The 25,365-nt window shown below is 44.9% G+C and overlaps 1 protein-coding gene across 1 annotated transcript in view; it reads left to right on the top strand.

Moving 5' to 3' along the window:
- The first annotated feature begins 315 nt into the window (after positions 1-315).
- Positions 316-25,365, top strand: part of LOC129831003 (thrombospondin type-1 domain-containing protein 7A-like) — a 214,181-nt gene continuing 189,131 nt past the window's right edge. The window contains exon 1 of the mRNA XM_055893960.1: positions 316-926. Coding sequence (XP_055749935.1) covers positions 770-926 — 157 coding nt within the window. The 5' untranslated portion in view covers positions 316-769. The remainder of the gene's footprint in view (positions 927-25,365) is intronic.

The raw sequence follows: 25,365 nt of genomic DNA on the forward strand, positions 1-25,365 counted from the left end.
CAGAGTTCTATCCCCTCTCTCTTTCACACACACACACACACACGCACGCACGCACGCACGCACGCACGCACGCACGCACGCACGCACGCACGCACGCACGCACGCACGCACACACACACACACACACACACACACACACACACACACACACACACACACACACACACACACACACACACACACACATCTCCCCACCCTCTGTCCAGCTGCCTGCCTCCACTGATGGGAGCATAGAGCGCTAACTAAAAAAATAAGGGTATGGAAGTATGATCAAGACAGAGAGAGGGAAGAGCCACAGAGCGAGAGGGAGGGCAAGTTCGATGGAGAGCAAGAGAGGGAGGGCAAGTGAGTGAGTGAGTGATAGAGCGAGAGAGAGAGAGAAGGAGGGAGAGAGAGGGAGGTGCTGCATCAGCTCGGCACACACAGGACGCAGCAACATCAGCAGCCTCGTCTTAGAGGTCTATTGTTCCCTGTTTTCATTACGGACAGACCTCGTTGTCCCTCGCTGACCTAGCCACCCCAGAGAGAGAGAGAGAGAGGAGGAGAACCCTTCATTCACCCAGGATTACTTCTTCTTAGAGGAACGGACGGAACAACCCTCGTGTGAGAAAGGGACAAAAGCAAAGGGAGCAGAGTACACTTCGCCGCTGCGTCTGCCCGCCTCCTCAGCGTGTTTTTCTGTCTCCGTTGTGTTGCCTTCTCCACTCTTTTTCTATTTGGTTTTCTGTAATTGTGTGGATTTTATCCCCGCGGTCCCCCTGCGAGAGCCATGGGGTTGCCCGGTGGAGTGAAGGGGATGCTGGGTGTGTGGAGGGAGTTACTTCCCTCTCACTGGAGGCTGGTGCTGGTCCTCTTCTGGATCTCTGGAGCCACAGAGGCACAAACTGCAGCCGACACCAAACCAACTGTCTACGTCTGGCAAACAGGTAATGTTGCTACAACTCCTGTGCTGTTCATTCATTCGGTCACCACGCTGAAAATAGAGGGAGTGTCGAGAAAGATATCATCCTCTGTTACTAGATGTACAGTGCAGCAGACTACTCTCTCTCTGTCTGTCTGTCTGTCTGTCTGTCTGTCTGTCTGTCTGTCTGTCTGTCTGTCTGTCTGTCTGTGTCTGTCTATCTATCTATCTGTCTGTCTGTCTGTCTGTCTGTCTGTCTGTCTGTCTGTCCGTCTGTCTGTCTTCCTCTTGAGTGGTAGACTGGAATCTCTTTTTGAAATATTGATTTGAAGATGTTTGTTGATGTTGAGTGGTGGTGATTGTTTATCGTGGAAGGGCTTGAGAGTGTTACTGTATACTGTACTATATAACTGTACTGCTGGTACCTACATGTACCTATTCAATCTGCTTGTCTGAGTCCCAAATAGCCCTGGTCAAAAGTGGTGCACAAAGCCTTGTATTTTTGTTGTATATGTTTTCTTGTTGCCTTTGCTTACTGCTTTGGGGGATACAGTTTAGACTCTGACCACCGAATCAAGAGCATTTGAGAAGAATTGGGCATGTTTTTAGAATGAAAAGAAACAAAGGTACAACTCCCTTAAGCCGGATTCACACCTGCTGTTTGCAGAATAGAGAGGAAATAAAAAAGGCTGCATGTGTCAAGAGGTTAAGGCATTGGAGATCCTTTTGCCATATCTTGGTATGTGAACATATTTACTGCAGTCCCTGAGGTGAATCCCCAGCCTACTCTGGCTGTTGCTGAGGGGAGGCGGAGGAGAGGACTCGAGATTGTGGGACTATGCTTTTTCCCATTCACTCCCATTCACAAGGCTCACAGTGGCATCTGGTAGTGCTCCAACCGCTACAAACCGTTATTGGACACATTTATCACAATCTGACGCATGCAGTTGACGAGTTGCATTACCGGTGGGGTGGTGGATGCTGACGCTGTGTGCATAGGTTCCCTTATGAACATGTGTTTGAACTATGATCCTGCATGTTGCAAACGAATGAGCTGCACATTAGAATAATGTTGATGACCAATACATGTTCATACATTTTTATTTTGCTCCATATGAACAGTTGTATATTTGCAGAAACATAATTTATTGTTTCTGTGTTATAAGGTACATTATAGATACAAAAGTAAGTGGACACGCCTTCAAATTAGTGGATTCGGCTATTTCAGCCACACTCATTGCTGACAGGTGTATAAAGTCGAGCACACAGCCAAGCAATCTCCATAGACAAACATTGGCAGTAGAATGGCCTTACTCAAGAGTGACTTTCAACATGCCACCTTTCCAACAAGTCAGTTCAGCAAATTTCGGCCCTGCTAGAGCTGCCCCTGTCAACTATAAGTGCTGTTATTGTGAAATAGAAACGTCTAGGAGCAACAACGGCTCAGCCGCGAAGTAGTTGGCCACACAAGCTCACGAAATGTTTGCTAAAGCACGTAGCACGTAAAAATCCTCTGTCTTCGGTTGCAACACTCACTACCCAGTTCCAAACGGCCTCTGGAAGCAACGTCAGCACAAGAACTGTTCGTCAGAAGCTTCATGAAATGGGTTTCCAAGGCCGAACATCCGCACACAAAGCTAAGATCACCATGCGCAATGCCAAGCGTCTGCTGGAGTGGTGTAAAGCTTGCCGCCATTGGACTCTGGAGCAGTGGAAACACGTTCTCTGGAGTGATGAATCACGTTTCACCATCTGGCAGTCCGACGGACGAATCTGTCCCAATGCATAGTGCCAACTGTACAGTTTGGTGGAGGAGGAATAATGATCTGGGGCTATTTTTCATGGTTCCCCTTAGTTACAGTGAAAATAAATCTTAACACTACAGCATACAATGACATTCTTGACGATTCTGTGCTTCCAACTTTGTGGCAACAGTTTGGGGAAGGCCCTTTCCTGTTTCAGCATGACAATGCCCCTGTGCACAAAGTGAGGTCCATACAGAAATTATTTGTTGAGATCGGTGTGTAAGAATTTGACTAGCCTACACAGAGCCCTGACCTCAACCTCATCAAACACCTTTGGGATGAATTGGAATGTCGACTGCAAGCCAGGCCTAATCGCCCAACATCAGTGCCCGACCTCACTAATGCTTTGTGACTGAATGGAAGCAAAGGGGGAAGGGGAGTGATGGGGAAGTGGGAGTAAAGGCGATGGGGAGGGGACCGATGGATGTTGGATGGGAAGGGCATAGAAGGGGGAAGGAGAGAAGGGGAAGGGGGAGATAAGAGGGTGATGGGGGAAGGGGATGGATGAATGCTTGTATGCTGACCCTGTGGAACAGGATGGGTCCTTGGGATACACTGGGAAAGATCAATGTCCTATTAGACTGCTGTCTCACCAGGAGATGCCCCTCTCTCTCTCTCTCTCTCTCTCTCTCTCTCTCTCTCTCTCTCTCTCTCTCTCTCTCTCTCTCTCTCTCTCTCTCTCTCTCTCTCTCTCTCTCTCTTTGTCTGTCTGTCTGTCTGTCTGTCTGTCTCTCTCTCTCTCTCTTTCTCTCTCTCTCTCTCTCTCTGTCTCTCTCTATCTCTCTCTCTATCTCTCTCTCTCTCTCTCTGGCTTTCTCGCTCTCTCTCTCTCTCTCTCTCTCTCTCTCTCTCTCTCTCTCTCTCTCTCTCTCTCTCTCTCTCTCTCTCTCTCCCCTTCACAACTCCTCCCTTTCCCCCCCTGCCACCATCTCCCCTCCCCCTCTCTGTTTTTAATTAATTGTGTCACGATACTGAAATGCACCGCATTTGTTTCATATTGGCCTGTATTATTTCAGTGTACAGTGTGCTACTGTTAGAGAGATCTGCAACTTCCACAGTACCCTAACATTCTGCATTGTGATGTTAGTTTGTCGTGCTAGTGTGGATGGATGTGGCAGTATTCAGAAATGCGATGGATTTCTCCGGGGAGGTTTTTATATTCCTGTATTGTAGCGGTCTTCAGTGTGTTATTGTTTTGGAGACCGTGTTGAGACATCTGCATTGACGTGGCATGTTGATGAGGTCTCGGGGGTCTCTTGGTGACCCGTTCTGCCCCTGACGTCCAACACAATTACACTGTTTTGTCCAACCTCAGCACATCTGTCTGGTGGTGTGTGGGATTGTAGACTATGGATTGGAGGCTCATCTGGACCCAACCTGATTTATAATGAAAGGGGTTGGGTTGCGAGCAATATATATTCCTCAGTGATTTTTTCTCTCAATGACAGTACATAGATTTACAGTATATCTGTGCAGAGATACATGGAGGAGAGATGTTTTGGGGAGAAGAGAGGGGAGGGGTGGATTCCTATATTTCCCAGAGGAGGAAGATATCCATGGGGATGATATGTTAAAGGAAGGAGGAGAGAGGTTCTCCTGAGTGCAGTATTCCTGGCGTCCCTGGCATCGCATGGAGAGGGAAGACCTCAAGGGAGAAAGAAAAATCTCCATGAATGTGTGAATGCGCTGAGAGATTTTGAGAATTTATTCCACCTAATTAGTGCATCCAAGCTGCAAAAGCAAACAATTTGACACCAATAGCATCTGTTATATTAGTTAGCAGTAAGGTGTGTCTTTCTTGCCTTGTGTTTCCATTTTTGTTTTAGCCATACCTTAGGGGTCTATCACATCCTGTTTTGCACATGCCTGGGGTACGTCCCAATCATCTCTCCATCTTCCTGCTCGTTCACTACTCCCAACAAATTTGAAAATCATTTGATTGGTGATGGCATGGGCTAGAGGAAGTTTCTATATAGCAGTAATTTCCTTTCAAATCCAGAAAGGGAAGTGAACAAGTGCACATTTAAGGAGGAAGAAGAGATAATTGTCATGCACTCCTGGTAGTAATTGACAGGGTAGTTCCATAGCTGTCTGCTCCTCTTTGGGCCTTTAGAAAGACCGTAGTAAATGGAGGCTGTTCTATTGAATCCTACAAAGAGTCTGTCTACAACCGCTCGCCAGCCATCACCACTTCATCCTCAGAGATGGACACTTGGTCGTTCTATTGTCCCCCGCGTGGCAGTGCTAAGGCTTCTGTGACAGATGCTGTACTGTCTTCTGTCCACAGAGAAACACAATGGAATCCCTTTACCTCTCAGTCCTTTGTTCCTGCTCCTCCTCCTCCTCCTCCTCTTCCACCTCCAATGGAACAACTGCCTAGTGCCTACCCCCACCCCCTCACGCGCACACACATGCACAGATGCACAAACACACGCATGCACACACACACAGCCCTCTCTCTGAGGCCTGACCTCTGACCTCTGAGCTAGGAGGGGTCTCGTGAGGGCATCGCTAAGAAAAGAGGGCCGGGATGCTGCAGCTTCTACAGGCCAAGTGTCAAGTACTTAATTCAAGCATTTCCACTTGGCTGGTAGCCTGTTCCTATGTGTTTGTGTGTGTGTGCGTGCATGTGTGTATGTTTACATGTCTACAGAAAGCCTACTGGAGAGCACTCGACCCGTCCTTGTGTTCCATTGTGTGAAGCAGCCTACCATTAACAGGAAGCATGCAGCTCTCAAAAGAAAACATAGGCACATTCACAAATGATTAAAGCCGTTTGTTGTTCACAATTACACTCAAACATCAGATTGCATTGTGCTAAAGAGCTGGAGGAGGATTATGCTATCAGGGTGTAGATGGAAGGGGCTGAAATGGGTTGCTTCCCCAATGACACCCTATTCCCTATCTAGTGCACTACTGTTAATGCACTATATAGTGAATATGGTGTAATTTGGGGCACAGCCCCTCACGTCTCCCTAGGATTCATCAAGTGCCAAATTGCTGCTATTATTTTGGCGGGTTTAGCAGAAGAGTCCAGCTGTTCAGCTCTAGCATGGCTGCTCGCCCCAGGTGGAGGATGGACTGAGACACACACACACATTCACAGACAATTAGGCATGCAGACCGTCCTCTAAGCTCAACAGCTTTTGTCTTTGTCGCCCCTTTCCGCTGTCTCAGTTTCTTTCTGTCTCTGTCACTCGCTCTCTCTATTTCAAAGCTGAGAGTCCTTCTGCTTTCTAATTGTAGCTGTCTGCTCCTCTGGCATTGCCGTATTCATGCTTTAATTTCTCCTTCTCTTCTGACAACCGAGGAAGAATTCCTAATCAGTAGCTTTGAATATTCACGCTGGTAGACAAAAGGAGAGAGACAGTGTGACAGTGAGATTCGACTTACACACACCTCCAGTCTTGCGCTTTCTTTCTAAGACACACACACATAGGCCTACAGAGAGAGATTCAAAGACACACTTGCACCCATACACGCACCAACCTAACACACACACTGCCATCCCATCCTAGCCAATCCCAGTGTGTAGTACCGTGCATGCTCTACCGACACGCCTCATCACTCTGTGTGTGTGTGTGTGTGTGTGTGTGTGTGTGTGTGTGTGTGTGTGTGTGTGTGTGTGTGTGTGTGTGTGTGTGCACTAGTAGTGGGTGGTTGCTGTGTGTTTGGATCTGTCACCACTACACCTACAGGCCCTGGACACGGGGAGGCTAAGTAATTACATGGAGTTGGTTCGATCCTGCTGTTACTGCTGGCTGTGGCCACTGTGTGTGTTTGTGTGTGCTTGTTTGTGTGTGTGTGTGACAGGGGGCCGGGTCAGGGCCAGTTTAACACGACAAGCCCATCAGTCGCTCATAGCACGGTACCTGTCAGCTTGCAATGGCAGCTGGGTAATTACAAGCTGTAGCAATTATAGAGGTGAGGTCACGGGGATGAAGACGTGCAAATGAAAAGAGAAATGCCTGCAGACAGTTGTATGCACTGTGATAACATATGGCAATAACCAACATGAGCATACAACTGTGCAGTTCATATATTTTCCTTGTGACATATTTAGTACCTTACACTGTGTACGCTTCTTCTGAATAATCCAACAAGCACGCAAATACATTGACTGTTAATGGACTCCTTCCAAATAGGTCTGTGTGTTGGACAGGACAGCCGTGACTGTTATCCAACTGTAAATGTGTGGTCCACTGTAACGCCGCTAACCAGCTTACCATGCTTAATAAGGTAGGAACCATCCATTCCCTACAGGCCCCTGGGACAAATCGGTTCCGTCCTGGCCACTCACTTTCCCTCCAGGGGCTGGTTAGCTGAGCTAAAACGTGCTGCTTGACTCTGCTAATCACTAAGCTTAGCTAAGGAAACTGCTTTAAACCAACACCTGCGCAATCTGCCTCCTCTAACTATGTTCTCCTTTCAGCGGCTAGCTAGCTAGGTAGCGCTCCTCACTCTGTGCTCTAAAGGTTAGCTATAAGTAGCTAGCTAGCAGTCCCCTCTCTGTGTTCTAATCTCATAGGCTATCTAGCTAGCTTTGAGAGGATACCTCCTGCCTGTTCTCCTTAGAGGCTTGGTATCTAGCTAGCCCTCCTTTCTTTGTACTGTACTCTCAGAGGCTAGCTAGCTAACCCTGCTTTGACATATGATCATAGAGCTGAGCCCTGTAGTTCTGTACACAAACCCACTGCTCTCTAATGCATTGTATGTTTTCCCAGAGCTACACACACACATGGCACACACACACCAGGCTGAGAGGAGATGATATGATGTCTGTAATGAATGAATCATCTTAAGAGGGTGTAGATGGAGGAAGGAAAGGTCTGCTACAATAGGTGGGGAGGAGGCTGCATAAGTGACTGCGGTAGCTCTGTTGTACTAGCATTAGCACAAACACATACACCCGGTCACACGCCCACACGCACACACACACACACACATACACACACACACATACACACACACAGTATGCATTCTTGGCCAGAGGAGTGTGTGTTGTGTGATATATACTGAACAAAAATATAAAACAATTCTAAGATTTTACTGAGTTACAGTTCAAATAAGGAAATCTGTTAATTGAAATAAATTCATCAGGCCCTAATATTTGGATTTCACATGACTGGGAATACAGTTATGCATCTGCTGGTCACAGATACCTTAAAAAAAGGTAGAGGTGTGGATCAGAATAACAGTCAGTATCTGGTGTGACCACCATTTGTCTCACGCAGCGTGACACATCTTCTTCGCATTGAGTTGATCAAAATGCAATTGTGTTTGTTGTCCGTACCTTATGCCTGCCCATACCATAACCCCACCGCCACCATGGGGCATTCTGTTCACAACGTTGATATCAGCAAACCGCTCGCCCACACGACGCCATACACGCTGTCTGCCATCTGTCCGGTACAGTTGAAACCGGGATTCATCCGTGAAGAGCACACTTCTCCAACGTGCCAGTGGCCTTCGACGGTGAGCATTTGCCCATTGAAGTCACTGACAACTCCGAACTGCAGTCAGGTCAACACCCTAATGAGGACGACGAGCACACAGATGAGATTCCCTTAGTTAATGACAATTTGTGCAGAAATTCTTTGGTTGTGCAAACCCACAGTTCCATCATCTGTCTGGTTGGCTGGTCTCAGACAATAGGTGAAGAAGCCGGAAGAGGAGGTCCTGGGCTGGCATGGTTACACGTGGTCTGCGGTTGTGAGGCCGGCTGGACGTACTGCCAAATTCTCTAAAATGACATTGGAGGCAGCTTATGGTAGAGAAATTAACATAAAATTATCTGTCAACAACTCTGGTGGACATTCCTGCAGCCAATTCTGACAGCCAATTTCTGCAGCCAATTGCACACTCCTTCAAAATTTGAGTCATCTGTGGCATTGTGTTGTGTGACAAAGCTGCACATTTTAAAGTGGCCTTTTATTGTCCCCAGCACAAGCTGCACCTGTGTTGTGATCATGCTTTTTAATCAGCTTCTTGATATGCCACGCTTATTAGGTGGATGGAGAAATGCTCACTAACAGGGATATAAACAAATTTGTGAACAAAATTTGAGAGAAATAAGCTTTTTGTGAGAATGGAACATTTCTGGGATCTTTTATTTCAGCTCATGAAACATGGGACCAACACTTTACATGCTACATTTATATTTTTGTTCAGTATACATGGAGTGCAGGGTGCATAGAAGATAAGCTGACACAGGCAATAGGCTCACCACTGGCAGTCAAGTCAATGCAGCAGGATGAGCGAGAGAGAGAGTGTGATATATTGACAAATAGAAAGAGAGGGATAGATTTAGAAAAATGAGAGAGGGATAGATTGAGAAAGAGAGAGAGAGATGACTAGTTAAAGAGGTAGATGGTTTTAAGCCAGAGTAAATAGGCCAGGTTTACATAAGGCATAAGGACCCGACTGGAAGTTAACAATCTGTCCTGTGTTTATATCATCATCCACAATGGCCTCCTCTGTGCCAGCTAACATCCTACAAACCCCTTAACACCTACAAAACCCTTTTAACACCCCTTAAACACATTAACAGCTGCTTATTACTACATTATTCATGATAGTTAAACATAGGGAGCTCATTCCTCTCAGGAAATTAAGCCCAGTCGCCGGTAGCAAGACTCCTCCAGCTTTACACGGACCTAAGGAAGTCCGCCAAGTCACAACATGACTGGTAGTGGAAGTGGTGGGGAATTTGGATCAGGGTCAAAGAGACACACTTTCCCATTACTAAATTATGCACCCAAATCCTCAGAGATCTGAGTTGAAGAACGAGGAAAGTTCTTTCCCCTGTAACTATTCCCGAGGTCGTTGCTGTAAATGAGAATGTGTTCTCAGTCAACTTACTTGGTAAAATAAGGGTAAAATATATTTTTTTATACATTACCTGTTTTATGAATGAGAGGTTAAACCTAGGTCCTCAGTGAAGTAGTAAAATATAAGATGTGTGCATGCGTACACACACAAACACACACACACACACACTTCCTATCTGTCTCTGTAAATCTCCCCATCCAATCAAGTAAGATGACATTAGCTAATTGAGATCTTTATCCCATCTCCGGTTAGATGTACAATACCAGTCACAAGTTTGGACACACCTACTCATTCAAAGGTTTTACTTTATTTGTACTATTTCCTACATTGTAGAATAATAGTGACGACATGAAATAACACATATGGAATCATGTAGTAACCAAAAAAGTGTTGTTGAACAAATCAAAAATATTTTACATTTTAGATTGGTATTGGTATTCTCTCAACCAGCTTCACCTGGAATGCTTTTCTAACAGTATTGAAGGAGTTCCCACATATGTTGAGTACTTGCTGGCCACTTTTCCTTGTTGGCTGCTTTTCCTTCACTCTGCGGTCCAACTCATCCCAAACCATCTCAATTGGGTTGAGGTTGGGTGATTGTGGAGGCCAGGTCATCTGATGCAGCACTCCATCACTCTCCTTCTTGGTCAAATAGCCCCTTCACAGCCTGGAGGTGTGTTGGGTCATTGACCAGTTGAAAAACAAATGATGATCCCACTAAGCGCAAACCAGATGGGATGGTGTATCGCTGCAGAATGCTGTGGTAGCCATGCTGGTTAAGTGTGCCTTGAATTCTAAATAAATCAGACAGTGCCACCAGCAAAGCACCCCCACACCATCACACCTCCTCCTCCATGCTTCACGGTGGGAACCACATATGCAGAGATCATCTGTTCATCTATTCTGCGTTTCACAAAGACACTGCGGTTGGAACCAATAATCTCAAATTTGGACTCATCAGACCAAAGGACAGATTTCCACTGGTCTAATGTGTGTTGCTTGTGTTTCTTGGTCCAAGCAAGTCTCTTCTTCTTATTGGCGTCCTTTAGTAGAAGTTTCTTTGCAGCAATTCGACCATGAAGGCCTGACTCAATCGTTCTCCTCTGAACAGTTGATGTTGAGATGTGTCTGTTTGAACTCTGTGAAGCATTTATTTGGTCTGCAATCTCTGAGGCTGGTAACTCTAATGAACTTAACCTCTGCAGAAGAGGTAAATCTGGGTCTTCCTTTCCTGTGGTGTTCATCATGAGATTTCATCATAGCGCTTGATGGTTTTTGCAACTGCACTTGAAGAAACTTTAAAAGTTCTTGAAATGTTCCGCATTGGCTGACCTTCATGTCTTAAAGTAATGATGGACTGTCGTTTATCTTTGCTTATTTGAGCTGTTCTTGCCATAATATGGGCTATCTTCTGTATACCACCCCTACCTTGTCACAACACAACAGATTAGCTCAAACACATTAAGCTGGAAAGAAATTCCACAAATGAACTTTTAACAAGGCAGACCTGTTAATTGAAATGCATTCCAGGTGACTACTTCATGAAGTTGGTTGAGAGAATGCCAAGAGTGTGCAAAGCTGTCATCAAGGCAAAGGGTGGCTATTGGAAGATTCTCAAATATGAAATAAATGTTGATTTGTTTAACACTTATTTGGTTACTACTTGATTCTATATGTGTTATTTCATAGTTTTGATCTCTTCACTACTATTCTACAATGTAGAAAATAGTACAAATAAAGAAAACCCCTGAAATGAATAGGTGTGTCCAAACTGTTGACTGATTATCCAGTCTACTGAAACAGCAGACGGTTCTATTGACGTGGATGGCTCTTTATACAGTCACATAATTTTTTATTGTGTAACTTTTAACCCTTAGTTAAACAAACTTAGCTATAAAAGAACAAAGGACATGTCAAAGCCGATCACTGATGACTAAATGTTGTCTATCCCATTACAAGCTTTCTGTTGTCGATCCCATCAGTTTGCTGTTCTGCAGCAGGTGTGGATGGGGTCAGCAGGGTAGTAGAGCTTACTTAAGCCGTGATAACTGGTGCCACATGGAGTTGGCAGGAGACCAGCAGACCCATCCAGATCAGTGTCAAAGAGTTCCCAGGGATTGTGTGTGTGTGTGTATTTGTGTGTATACGTGTGTGTTTGCACAGTAGTGTGTTTGTGGCCAGTCTTTTTCCGTGACCTCGATTCTCTAAGTTTGGCAGTAGGATTGGCGACGTCTCTTCTCATCCACCAATTTATTTCCTTATACAGAGTTGATTTTATCTATTTTGTTCCCAAAGTGTGTTCTAGATTGGTTTTCTGGGATCCTTGGGACGTCCCTACCCTAAACCCTAACCTTAACCACAACCCTTACCTAACCCTAACCTTAACCCATACCATAACCATTTACCATTTCAACTTCAATGGTTATGTCAGAGTCAGGATGTCCCACGGATCCAGTCTAGCAAGGCCCGTTCCAGATTATGGGGTTGGACAGATCTACATCCTGTGACCTTTGGCCTTCTTCCTGCTTTAAAACATTGACACAGGAGCGTGTTCAGGGAGGTGAAATGTACAGAATGTCACAGATAGTAATGTACTGTATAGGGCTAACACGATTAACTATTGTCTGTGACGGGATATATTGATCTCTGATTACCCTGTAATGTTACACCTTCCTGAATAAGCTCCAGCTCTTCACTAAGGCCACCTATTAGCACCAAGCCAACATCTACGGTAGGCTAGAATATCCCACGTCCCTAGACATGTACATAGGACACATAATGCATCATTAATATGCTTTATGCCAATTGGAGGAGTCACATAACATGTATGCCACTTAGCAGCCACTTCTATCCATACATTTTAATGTGTAGGCTATATCATCTCTGTGGGATCCTTGTTGCTATGCAGAGAGAGGAACAGAGTGAAGTGTTTGCTGATTTGACTATGGAGGCAGAGAGGAAGAAATCAGAACAGTCGGTCACATCCCCTCTAGAGGTGGAAGGAAATGCAGGCAGACAGTACATTGATTTCTTATGTTACGTGTATCCAATGTGGGAAACTTCACAACTCTGTCGATGTGTGGGAGCTACACACTCACACATGCACAGAACCTTATCCCAGGCACTGCACATTCCCAGTCTGTTCAATCTAGCTTTCATTAGCACACACCCAGAGCACAAGTAGAAGTGCACCATTCCTATATTTTTCTTCCACATAGTATCCCTGCCTATTGATTTTCAGACACATGTTCTTGGAATAGTATTCTTGGCTTAGACATGGCTCAATGGTCCACTGCTTACAGAGTATTTCCTCAATAGAAGAACCATAATCTATAATGAAAGTTCTCTCTCCACCCTCTTCTTCCTTGTCACCCAGCCCCGTACAGGTGTTTCCATTAGCCAGACGATATGAAAAAGATCCTTCACACTGGATGAAGGCAGGTTTAAACTTAAACAGAAACTTTGGGGAAGAAGGAGGGATTCCATCCATGTCATTTTTCATGGATTTTCATGAGTTACAAGAGCAGGCCGATTCACGCAACGGCACTATGGATTCATTTTCCCTCTTTGACACAGGCATGCTCAGGAAAGTCATATCACAACTTAAGCCTTCTACCTGCCTTCTCGATCCTATTCCCACCACCGTCTTCAAAACAGTTTTTAATTGCATATCTAAATAAGTGCAGGCTATTGTTAATCACGATCTGGCACCTTCCACACTGCACTAAAAACTGTTATGGTGAAACCCCTTCTGAAGAAAAGACATCTAGATTCTTCAACTTAGCAGTTTTCGGCCAATCTCCAACCTTCCATTCTGAAGCAGAATTCTGGAGAAAATGGTGTTCAAACAGCTAAAATATTTCTTAAATGCCAACAGTATTTTAGAAAAATTCCAATCTGAGTTTCGTGCCCATCACAGCACAGAGACAGCCTTAGTTAAAGTGATATATGATCTTAGAGCCAACACAGATGCCAAACAGCCCTCTGTCCTTGTACTCTTAGATTTAAGTGCTGCATTCGACACTGTTGACCATGATGTGCTTCTGGACAGACTGAAAAGGTGGGTTGGCCTCTCTGGTCCACTTCTAAATTGGTTTAGGACCTATTTAACAGGTCAAGAGTTTGTCACCCTTGATGAACATAACTCAGAAAAAATACATATCACATGTGGCGTTCCACAAGGTTCGATTTTGGGTCTGGTACTGTTCAGTTTATATATGTTACCCATTGGCAGTGTTATCAGAAAGCACAGCAGTGATTTTCATTGCTACGCAGACGATACACAACTTTACGTTTCTGTGTCACCAGAGGATTTTAGCTCCACAGATAAATGATTAGACTGTATTAGTGATTTAAATACTACGATGGCACACAACTTCCTCCAGCTAAATCAAGACAAGACCAAGGAACCTATTGTTGGAGCCAAAGCATAGAGAGAGACAATCTAGCCGCACATTTTAATTCACGGGCAATAAAGATAAAACACCAAGTAACAACGTAGGTGTTATTTTAGATTCTGAACTACGTTTCTAATCACATTTTAGGAATGTGACCAAAATAGCTTTTTACCATCTGAGGAACATTGCCAAGGTGCGGCTGTTTCTCTCTCAAGCTGATACAGAGAGACTCATACATATTACAAGCAGGCTTGACTACTGTATTGGTCTCCTGTCTGCTCAACCCAAGAAAGCCATTGGCCAACTGCAAAACATACAGAATGCTACAGCACGGGTACTGACCAAGAACAGACGGAGAGCACACATTACACCGGTTTTAATGTCTCCGCAATGGCTGCCTGTGAGTTTTAGAATATATTTTAAGATTCTTCTATTGGTTTTTAAATCAATGCACGATTGTGCATCCAAATACATGTCAGGCATACTTTTAAGTTATGTACCCAGTAGAACCTGAGGGGGGCTGAAACTGTGGACATATTTAAAAGATCTTAAAACCCATCTCTTGAGCTTTGCTTTTCCTCAGGGTGCCTTTTAGTTGTTCTGTTTGTCATTCTTTTGTTTGCTGTGTAGTAAATATTTCAGCTTTTATTTCGTTTTTATTCATTTTTTCCTGTAAAGCACATTGTGTTGAATTCCATGTCTGAAATGTTCTGTATAAATAAAGCTTGATTTGATGATTTGATTTGATTCATCATAGTTATGATAGCCACTGAACCGTGGTCCCCGAAGGAACACTCCCCATATCATCCTCCTCTACCAACAATGCACCACTACCCACAACCCACCACACACCACCTCCTGGCTCATCAGCTCCAGAATTTTGGGAACCCTGGTCGAGCTCTCAGTGTCTGATGGTCTCCGGGGATGGTAAAAAGAAAGACAGCGAGAGAGAAAGAGAGAGAGGGTGGTGGGTGGGAGGGATTGTGGGAAATACTAGACAGCTATTTATCACCTACAGTCAATATAATAACTTCCTCTTCACCTTCCTCCTATAGTGTAGGTATCATGTAGAGAACCTAGAACCATACTGCATGGTATCCAGGATACTGTATTATACTGCATATTGTTTGTTAAGTACTGCAGAGCTGGCTTCTTGCAGAGTAGGTGGACCTAGATAAGTGAACACCATGTATTGCAGTCATGCATTATGGTGGTGTTAGGCAACATGAATGGTTATGTATGAGATTTGATAATCCCCCCAGACTCTGGGCTGCTGGCCTGGAAGGGACACAACCATGGCCTGCTTATCCTGCATAAAGCAACGTTTGTTGTTGTCTTAAAATCTCACATGTGATCAGTCAGACACACATTCAAAGCACAGAAATGCATACAATGCCATACACGCAGATTCTAACATACACTCACACACACATCCACATTCAGTGAGGGAGTGATAGCGAGAATGGCTTATCTCCCACTAAGACGGGGTCATTACTGATCTAGGGATGCTGCAGCGGCCTGGATGGATTATAGATTACAGTTGATTCATAACCTTTATTTAAAGATATCATAAAAGGATTAGGAGGTTTACACTATATGCACCGTCTTTATTTTATACATATAGCATTCCACCAAATGTTTATTTGTATATACGTAGCTTTGATGATATGGATAGTGTTCGAATTGAAGAGGCCTATTGATGAAAATAAAACCATAACAAAACAGATATCCATTGGAAACTAAATGGTTTAAATGATCCAGGGGGCAGTGCACTGCAGCTGACCCTCTGCTCCTCCCAAGCCTCCATCATCTCCTCGTCCTTTCTGTTTCCTCCTGTAGTCTTGGTTGGATCAATCCAGAATAGGAGTTGAAGGCCAATGGACACCCTGGTTCCAATATGTCACAATAATTAAGAGTGGAGTCAGTGGACACTGCATCTCATTCTTCCCCCTCTCTCTCCCTTCCATTCCCCAGTACAGTTATTCTAATACCAGTGCCTGGCATTAGGGAGTGGCCTAATATAACATGGCATCCTATCATAAGCTAACATGCCGATCGTAACGTCCCATCACTATCACCAACACCATTGCCCTATTCCTCCTCATCATCTTCCTCCATTGACCTCCTTTCCAGTCGACTTCCCCACTTCCTGACTGGCAACTAATTCCCTCTGCTGATGTTGCCTACGTGTCTCCATGTTATTGTGGGATTGTCTTCAGACACTAAAGGGGAAGTTACTTCAGTCAAAAACCTAAGGCAGATTCCATTCTGTCTTGAGTGTATCCGAGGTCTGAGAAGGCTGTGTGTGTGTGTGTGTGTGTGTGTGTGTGTGTGTGTGTGTGTGTGTGTGTGTGTGTGTGTGTGTGTGTGTGTGTGTGTGTGTGTGTGTGTGTGTGTGTGTGTGTGTGTCCTGGTCCTGGTCCTGGTCCTGGTCCTGGTCCTGGTCCTGGTCCTGTCTGGAGCATGCCTTGCTGACAATTCCCAGTGAATATGATGTGCACCAGTGACTAGAGTAATAAAACTGTCTCCATGATTGTCATGCACAGGGGGGTCACCGCGGTAATGCAGTCCTGCTCTATTATGGGATACTAATTCAGTCTTGCCATTGGTCTGTTGCAGATCCGACGGCAATACATTGGTGTTATAGCTCTGTGTGTTTGTGTGTGTGTGTCAGTATTATCCCACTGGCCAGTCCATACTGTCGGTGTGTTAAATTAAATGTCACTGGGTCTGAAGTACACTTGCTTTCCAATAGCTGCAATTTGTGATGCCACTTGAATGGTCTAATGGTGGCTAAACATGACAGCTGGAATTGGTAACCGTTAGTCTGTCTCTCTGTGTGATCATGTGGGCGTCAAACCAAAGGGCAATGGATGACCGCTCTGTTGGTTCTTATTGTGTTGTGATGAGATGCCATTGCTCTTTTATACAGTACTTCCTGCAAGGCTTGACAACTAAATTATATGTCAAGATCCAAGATCTGTTTGGTGCAATATTGTTCCGATTTTTCTGTTCATTTTTTTCTCTTGTCAAAGACCTTCGTGCACAAGATTATTGTGAAAACACGTGTCTTGTTCAGAATGTTGTTTGCTCATTGCAGGTCATCCATAACCTCTCTCAGCACACGTTCATCCCCAGACAGGCAGCTCTCCCAGCCGTGCAACACAATGCAGATCACAGCCTCTCTCTCTCATCCTATGTTCATCTCTCTCCTTTTCTCCCTCTCTCTCTCCCTCTCTCTCTCTCTCTCTCCCTCTCTCTCTCTCTCTCTCTCTCTCTCTCTCTCTATATATATATATATATATTTTTTCATCTCTCTTTCTCTCTCTCTCTCATCATATGTTCATCTCACTCTCTCTCATCATATGTTCATCTCTCTCTCTCTCTCTCTCTCTCTCTCTCTCTCTCTCTCTCTCTCTCTCTCTCATCATATTTTCATCTCCCTATCTCTCACACTCTCTCTCTCTCTCTCTCTCATCATATGTTCATCTCTCTCTCTTTCTCTCTCTCTCTCTCTCTCTCTCTCTCTCTCTCTCTCTCTCTCTCTCTCTCTCTCTCTCTCTCTCTCTCTCTCTCTCTCTCTCTCATCATATGTTCATCTCCCTATCTCTATCTCTCACTCATCATATGTTCATCTCTCTATTTCTATCTCTCTCTCTCATCACAGATTACTGCACCTGTACATAGCCCATCTATAATTTAGCCCAAACAACTACCTCTTCCCCTACTGTATTTATTTATTTTGCTCTTTTGCACCACTTTATTTCTAGTTCTACTTTGCACATTCTTCCACTGCAAATCTACCAGTGTTTTACTTGCTATATTGTATTTACCTCGCCACCATGGCTTTTTTTGCCTTTACCTCCCTTATCCCACCTCATTTGCTCACACAAAATATATATATATATATACTGTATATATGTTCATCTCTCTCTCTCTCTCTCTCTCTCTCTCTCTCTCTCTCTCTCTCTCTCTCTCTCTCTCTCTCTCTCTCTCTCTCTCTCTCTCTCTCTCTCTCTCTCTCTCTCTCTCTCTCTCTCTCTCTCTCTCTCTCTCTCTCTCTCTCTGCATGCTGGGAGTGTTTGGGAATCGTATGAGCGAAGGAGCGCGTGTGTTGTGTAGAGTTAGATATTCAGAATTCTTTCTTTCGGTTTTTTCTTTCTTGGTGGCATTCTTTGGTTTTTTCTGTGCATGATTAAGATTATTATATATATTTTTTTTTTGGTGTGGTAGAATTAAGTATTTGGGTTTTTTCGTATCGAAATTACCTTGATTTTGGCGGGGATGGCTTCCAGAATTGGAATGCCGTCCCTGTCACTTCGGCACGGCTTTAGGTGTGTTACTGAAGCTACTGTCACGGTGGAGGAGTTTCTGGTCGCCGTAGGAGAGAAGGTAGGATACGATAATGTTGCTTATGCGTCACGGATGAATAAAGCGATGGTGGTATTTCTTAAGGAAGAGCGCCTTGTTGATTGTATGGTTGAGCAGGGCGTACTTCTTAAAGGAATGTTTATTCAAGTTACGCCGCTTTTTTCTCCGTCAACAAGGGTAACGATTTCAAATGTACCACCGTTTATTCCAAATGAGCTATTGGAGCGCGAGTTATTGCGGTTTGGGAAGTTTGCAAGCTCAATTAAGGTTGTTCCGTTGGGTTGCAAACACCCGGCGTTGAAACAGTTTATGTCGTTTCGGCGACAGGTGTTTATGTATTTGGACTCACCGGAGCAGACTTTAGAGATATCGTTTAAAGTCAAGTATGACAATAGAATGTATATGGCGTATGCTAGTACGGGTAGTCAACGGTGTTTTGAGTGTGGGGATGTTGGCCATAAGCGACATGCTTGCCCGAAAAGGGAGAAGGCAGAGGGAGGGGCGCAGGTGGTCACCGTAACGCCTGGGCCCACTGATGTAGGGAGAGGTGGGCTGACAGTGGTTGAGCAGCCACAAGCACCTGTTGCCGAGGAACAAGTTATCCGTGTTGAGGCCACGAGTTTGCAACTTGTATTAGAGGGAGATGTTATGCAGCGGAAAAATATTGTTGTAGAAGGTAAGGATGGATCTGAAGAGCCAGTTCCTCAGACTGGTGAGGAGGTGCCCAGTACGAGTACTGGGGCACAGGAGGGGGTTCATATGGAGTTCATCTCCCAGGTAGTGGAGGAGATGCCCACTACGAGTAATGGAGTACAGGAGGGGGTTCATGTGGAGCTAATCTCCCAGGTAGTGGAGGAGATGCCCACTACGAGTAATGGAGTACAGGAGGGGGTTCATGTGGAGCTAATCTCCCAGGTAGTGGAGGAGATGCCCACTACGAGTAATGGAGTACAGGAGGGGGTTCATGTGGAGCTAGACTCCAAGGGAGTGGAGGAGATGCCCACTACGAGTAATGGAGTACAGGAGGGGTTTCATGTGGAGCTAGGCTCCCAGGTAGTAGAGGAGATGCCCACTACGAGTAATGGGGTACAGGAGGGGTTCATGTGGAGCTGGGCTCTCATGTAGTGGAGGAGATGCCCACCACGGGTAATGGGTTTCAGGTGGGGCTAGTCTCCCAGGTAGTGGAGGAGATGCCTGGTACGAGTGATGGGGTGCAAGTGGGGAGTGTTGAAAGGGATGTGGTAGAGGGGAGTCAGTGGTCTATGGCCTCAGCTGAGGAGGATCAGGAGAAGGATATGGATATCTCTTCTGATATGACAGCAGCTGGTGAGGACTCAATTTATGATCTAGAGGAGGTAAATGGGTTTCTGGATCAGACTTTTGGGAAATCTGTCAAATTGGCAGAATATTTTGATGTTGATAAGTTTGTGAGGTCAGCTGTGATGTTACAGAAGACGTGGGGTTAGACCAGTTGAGTGAGAAGAAGCGGTTTCGCTTGAGGAAATTTGTTACTGCTGTTACAGCAGCAAAAGGTGGTGGGAAACGTGGTCAGGTTAATAAGAAAAAATTTAAATAATGATGATGATCATGCTTCATAGGGTGTCTTCTTTCTCTTTGGTTTCTCTGTGGTATCTTCTGCTTTTCCTTTCTCTTTTCTACATGGAGGTACTAAGGGTGGGCTCTCTCAATATTAATGGGGGAAGGGACAGGAATAAGAGGGCTTGGGTTTTAGAAGTAATAAAACAGAAAAGGCTTAATGTAGTTTTCCTACAGGAGACACATAGTGATGAGGATAATGAGGTTGACTGGGGAATGTGGTGGGAGGGGCAGCATATACTCAGTCATGGTACTAATTTCAGTGCTGGGGTGGCCATCTTGTTTTCCTCAGGTTTAGGGGTGACTGTGATATCTACAACAGAGATTGTCAAGGGTCGGGTTCTATTGGTCAAGGTGGATGTTATGGGGTTTTTGTTTGTTTTTTTGAATGTCTATGCTCCTAATGAGGGTACAGAGCGTCTTGTTGTGTTTGATAAAATAAAAGAAACCTTAAGACAGTGTGACCAAGAGGGGTGTATGGTTTTAGGGGGGGACTGGAACTGTACTGTGGATTTTACTGTTGATCGCAACGCTGAAGAACCTCACCTGCGGTCAGCCACTTTCCTGTCTGGCCTATTAACTGAGTTAGAGCTTTCTGATGTGTGGAGAGTAAGGAATGCAAAAGTTAGGCAATACACATGGTTGAAAGTGAATGAAGGTCGTGTCAGTGCAGCAAGGTTAGATAGGTTGTACGTATCTGATCAATACTGTAGTAGGGTTGGAAGGTGTGCCATTACTCCTGTGGGTTTCTCTGATCATCACATTATAACTGTTGATATTCACTTGTCCTGTCCACGAAGGTCATCACCTTACTGGTATTTTAATGTTAAATTGTTACATGATGTCAAGTTTTGTGAAAGGTTTTTGTTGTTTTGGGAAAAATGGAGGGTTACAAAAGGGAATTTTGAGTCCTTGAGACAATGGTGGGATGTTGGGAAGGCCCAAATACGAGTATTTTGTCAACAGTATACTGCTTTGTCTCAAATTGAAGTTAAAGAGACTATCAATGCCCTTGAACAGGACATCAAATCAATTGAATTGAAGCTGCTCACTCAGAATGACCCTGGACTAGTCATGAACTTACAGGACAAGAGACATGAACTGAGGTCGTTTCTGCATGAAAGAGTGAAAGGTGCCTTGATTAGGTCTCGTTTCGCTTCCCTCAAGGATATGGATGCTCCTAGTGCCTTTTTTTTTAACCTTGGACAGTCGAAATTACAACGTAAACAGATGGTCTGCCTTCGTCTCGCTGATGGGAAGGTGACCACGGATGACAGTGAAATGCGTCAACATGCCGTGGATTTCTACTCTGCCCTCTATAAGGCGGAGGATTGTGACTCTCTGTGTACTGAGCAGTTGTTACACGGTCTTCCTAAATTGGGACCTGAACAGAGAGTCGCATTGGACTCTGACATTACACTGCAAGAGCTGTCCACAGCAGTTATGCAGCTCTCAACAGGCCGAGCCCCTGGCATTGATGGTTTACCATCTGAGTTCTATAAGCACTTTTGGGGGTCTATTGGGGAGGATTTTTATGAAGTGGTGTGTGAATCTTTTCATGAGGGTTCTCTTCCGGTATCCTGTCAACGTGCGGTGCTTTCACTGTTGCCAAAAAAGGGGGATTTGGCTCTCATAAAAAATTGGAGACCTGTTGCTTTGCTGTGTGCAGAATATAAAATAGTTTCAAAATGTCTCTCAAACAGGTTGAAAGAGTATCTGGGATTGTTGGTCCACAAGGACCAGTCCTACTGTGTACCTGATCGCTCAATTGTTGACAACTTGTTTCTGATAAGAGATGTTCTAGACATTTGTAAACTGTCTGATGTAAATGTGGGTTTACTTTCTTTGGATCAGGAGAAGGCTTTTGACCGAGTGGACCACCAGTATTTGTTCAAAACGATGAAAGCCTTTGGGTTTGGGGATGTTTTTTTGTCTTGGATGAATTTACTGTATGCTGGGGCCTCGTGTATGGTGAAGGTGGGGGGTGGTTTGAGTTGCCCCATCCCTGTCCAAAGGGGTATCAGGCAGGGATGCCCAATTTCAGGGCAGTTATATAGTCTGGCGATTGAACCAATGCTTTGTTTTTTAAGAGCGAAGCTTACTGGTTTCTCTGTGCCAGGTGTAATGAAGGGTCCCACGATAGCACTGTCTGCGTATGCAGATGATGTGACAGTTTTTATTACAGGGGCTGAGGATGTTAAGGTTCTCTCAGACGCTTTAATGGTGTATGAGGGGGCCTCCTCGGCTAGAGTCAATTGGGGAAAGAGTGAAGCGCTGTGGGCAGGTCAGCTTCAGATAGGGTCCGCTCCACGGTTACCAGGGGGGCTTCAGTGGGGCAGAAATGGGATGAAGACATTGGGTGTTTTTCTAGGCTCTGATGTCTTTCAGAAAAAGAACTGGGAGGGTGTAGTGGAGAAAGTGTGTGCCAGACTGTCAAGATGGAAATGGGTGCTACCCCAGTTGTCTTATAGGGGAAGGGTACTGGTAATTAATAATCTTGCTGCCTCTACCCTGTGGCACAGACTAATGATTTTGCAGCCACCAAAGGGTCTGATACAAGAGCTTCAGAGGACCCTTGTCAACTTCTTCTGGTCTGGACAACACTGGATCAAAGCTGCAGCTTTGTACCTGCCACTGCACGAGGGGGGGCAAGGCCTGGTGGACATTTCCTCTAGGATCATGGCTTTCCGGCTTCAAGCAGCCCAGAGACTGTTGTACAGTGACGGTTCTAGCTGGGTTGACACAGCCTACACACTGATGAGGAGAGCAGGCTGTTTGGGCTTAGACAAGCACCTTTTCCTCTTAAAGCTGGAGGGGGGTGAGTTGAATGGCCTGACTCCATTCTATGAGTCTGTTATGCAGGCTTGGAGGATTCTGGTCAAGTCCCGTAAGGCCGGCACGCTACCAGGGATGTGGCTTTTTGAAGAGCCTCTTTTTTATAACACTGCCATCCAGTCCAGTGCTCTGGGTTCAGCCAGCCTGCGTTCATGCCTGTTAGGTGTCGGGTGCACCAAGCTGGGTCATCTGATGCAGAGCAGGAGCAGATCGTTGGAGGAGCTGGGAGAAAGAGCGGGGATCCGATCATCTCGCCTACTGAGGAAGGTCGTCGCTGAGGTCTGTGACTCCTTGCCAGTTCTTCATCGTCAGTATGTGACTGACATTTCCAATTCTGATCGGTGGAAGGAGGGTCTGGATTATGTGTTCCCTGCACTGATTGTTAGTGCTGCGGTGGGGGCATTTGAGGAGGACGTGGGGATGCTGCTTTCCTTCGATACCCCGGAGCTGGGGGATTTCAAGGAGGTGGGAAAGAAGGCCATGTACAGAATATGTGTAAAGGTGTCCCATGCCTCTTCCCTGGAAGGGGTAAAATCGACGAGGTGGGCGGGTGTGCTTGGTCCAGGTGCTTCCCCAAAAGGCTGTTGGCGATCATTATACAAACTGCCGATTGATAAGAGGACAGCTGACCTCCAATGGAGGATCATACATGGAGCTATAGCCACCAACATGCATCTGGTACACCTGGACCCTACTGTTGGGGAGGGGTGTCCATTCTGTGCAGAGTCTGAAACTCTGGCACACCTGTTTTTACTGTGTCCCAGGTTGGTCGGGATGATTGACCTGATCACTGACTGGTTCTCAACGTTGGGAGAGGTTTTCTCTTCCCAACTGTATATATTTGGGCCAAAGTACAGGTTCAGTCAAAAGGGTGTCGTTGTGTTGCTTAATTTTGTGTTAGGGGCAGCAAAATTAGCGATATGGAAGACCCGAAAGAACAGTATTCGGGGACAAGGGTCTGTGGATGTGGTGGGAATGCTGGAGGGAATGGTGGCAGCGAGACTAAGGGTTGAGTTTGCCTATTATAAACTTGTCAACAATATTGATCTGTTTTTGAGTATATGGGGTATTCAGAGGCTGTTGTGTTTAGTTACTGTGGAGGAGGAGTTGGAGTTGTGTTTTTAATTGATGTGTAACTGGTTTTGTATGAGTATTTATTGTGTGGTGGGCTCCCAGACCCAATAAAGATTATTTCAAACTCTCTCTCTCTCTCTCTCTCTCTAACTCTCTCTCTCTCTCTCTCTCTCTCTCTCATCATATGTTCGTCTCTCTATCTCTATCTCTCTCTCTCTATCTCTCCCTCTTTTTCTCTCTCTCATCATATGTTCGTCTCTATCTCTATCTCTCTCGTCGTATGTTTATCTCTCACTCTCTCTCTCTCTCTCTCTCTCTCTCTCGCTCTCTCTCTGTCTCTCTCTCTCTCTCTCTCTCTCTCTCTCTCTCATCATATGTTCATCTCAATTTAATTCAATTCAAGGGGCTTTATTGGCATGGGAAACATGTGTTTACATTGCCAAAGCAAGTGAGGTAGATAATATACAAAAGTGAAATAAACAATAAAAATGAACAGTAGACATTACACATACAGAAGTTTCAAAACAATAAAGTTATTACAAATGTCATATTATGTATATTTACAGTGTTGTAACAATGTACAAGTGGTTAAAGTACACAAGGGAAAGTAAATAAGCATAAATATGGGTTGTATTTACATTGGTGTTTGTTCTTCACTGGTTGCTCTTTTCTTGTGGCAACAGGTCACACATATTGCTGCTGTGATGGAACACTGTGGAATTTCACCCAGTAGATATGGGAGTTTATCAAAATTGGGTTTGTTTTCGAATTCTTTGTGGATCTGTGTAATCTGAGGGAAATATGTGTCTCTAATATTGTCATACATTGGGCAGGAGGTTAGGAAGTGCAGCTCAGTTTCTACCTCATTTTGTGGGCAGTGTGCACATAGCCTGTCTTCTCTTGAGAGCCAAGTCTGCCTATGGCGGCATTTCTCAATAGCAAGGCTTCGCTCACTGAGTCTGTACATAGTCAAAGCTTTCCTTAAGTTTGGGTCAGTCACAGTGGTCAGGTTTTCTGCCACCGTGTACTCTCTGTTTAGGGCCAAATAGCATTCTAGTTTGCTCAGTTTTTTGTTAATTCTTTCCAATGTGTCAAGTAATTATCTTTTTGTTTTCTCATGATTTGCTTGAGTCTAATTGTGCTGCTGTCCTGGGGCTCTGTGGGGTGTGTTTGTGTTTGTGAACAGAGCCCCAGGACCAGCTTGGTTAGGGGACTCTTCTCCAGGTTCATCTCTCTGTAGGTGATGGCTTTGTTATGGAAGGTTTGGGAATCGCTTCCTTTTAGGTGGTTTTAGAATTTAATGGCTCTTTTCTGGATTTTGATAATTAGTGGGTATCGGCCTAATTCTGCTCTGCATGCATTATTTGGTGTTCTACGTTGTATTTTTGCAGAATTCTGCATGCAGAGTCTCAATTTGGTGTTTGTCCCATTTTGTGAAATCTTGGTTGGTGAGCGGACCCCAGACCTCACAACCATAAAGGGCAATGGGTTCTATGACTGATTCAAGTATTTTTAGCCAGATCCTAATTGGTATGTTGAATTTTATGTTCCTTTT

Source organism: Salvelinus fontinalis, chromosome 32 (genome assembly GCF_029448725.1).
Source record: "Salvelinus fontinalis isolate EN_2023a chromosome 32, ASM2944872v1, whole genome shotgun sequence".
Lineage (NCBI taxonomy): Eukaryota > Metazoa > Chordata > Actinopteri > Salmoniformes > Salmonidae > Salvelinus > Salvelinus fontinalis.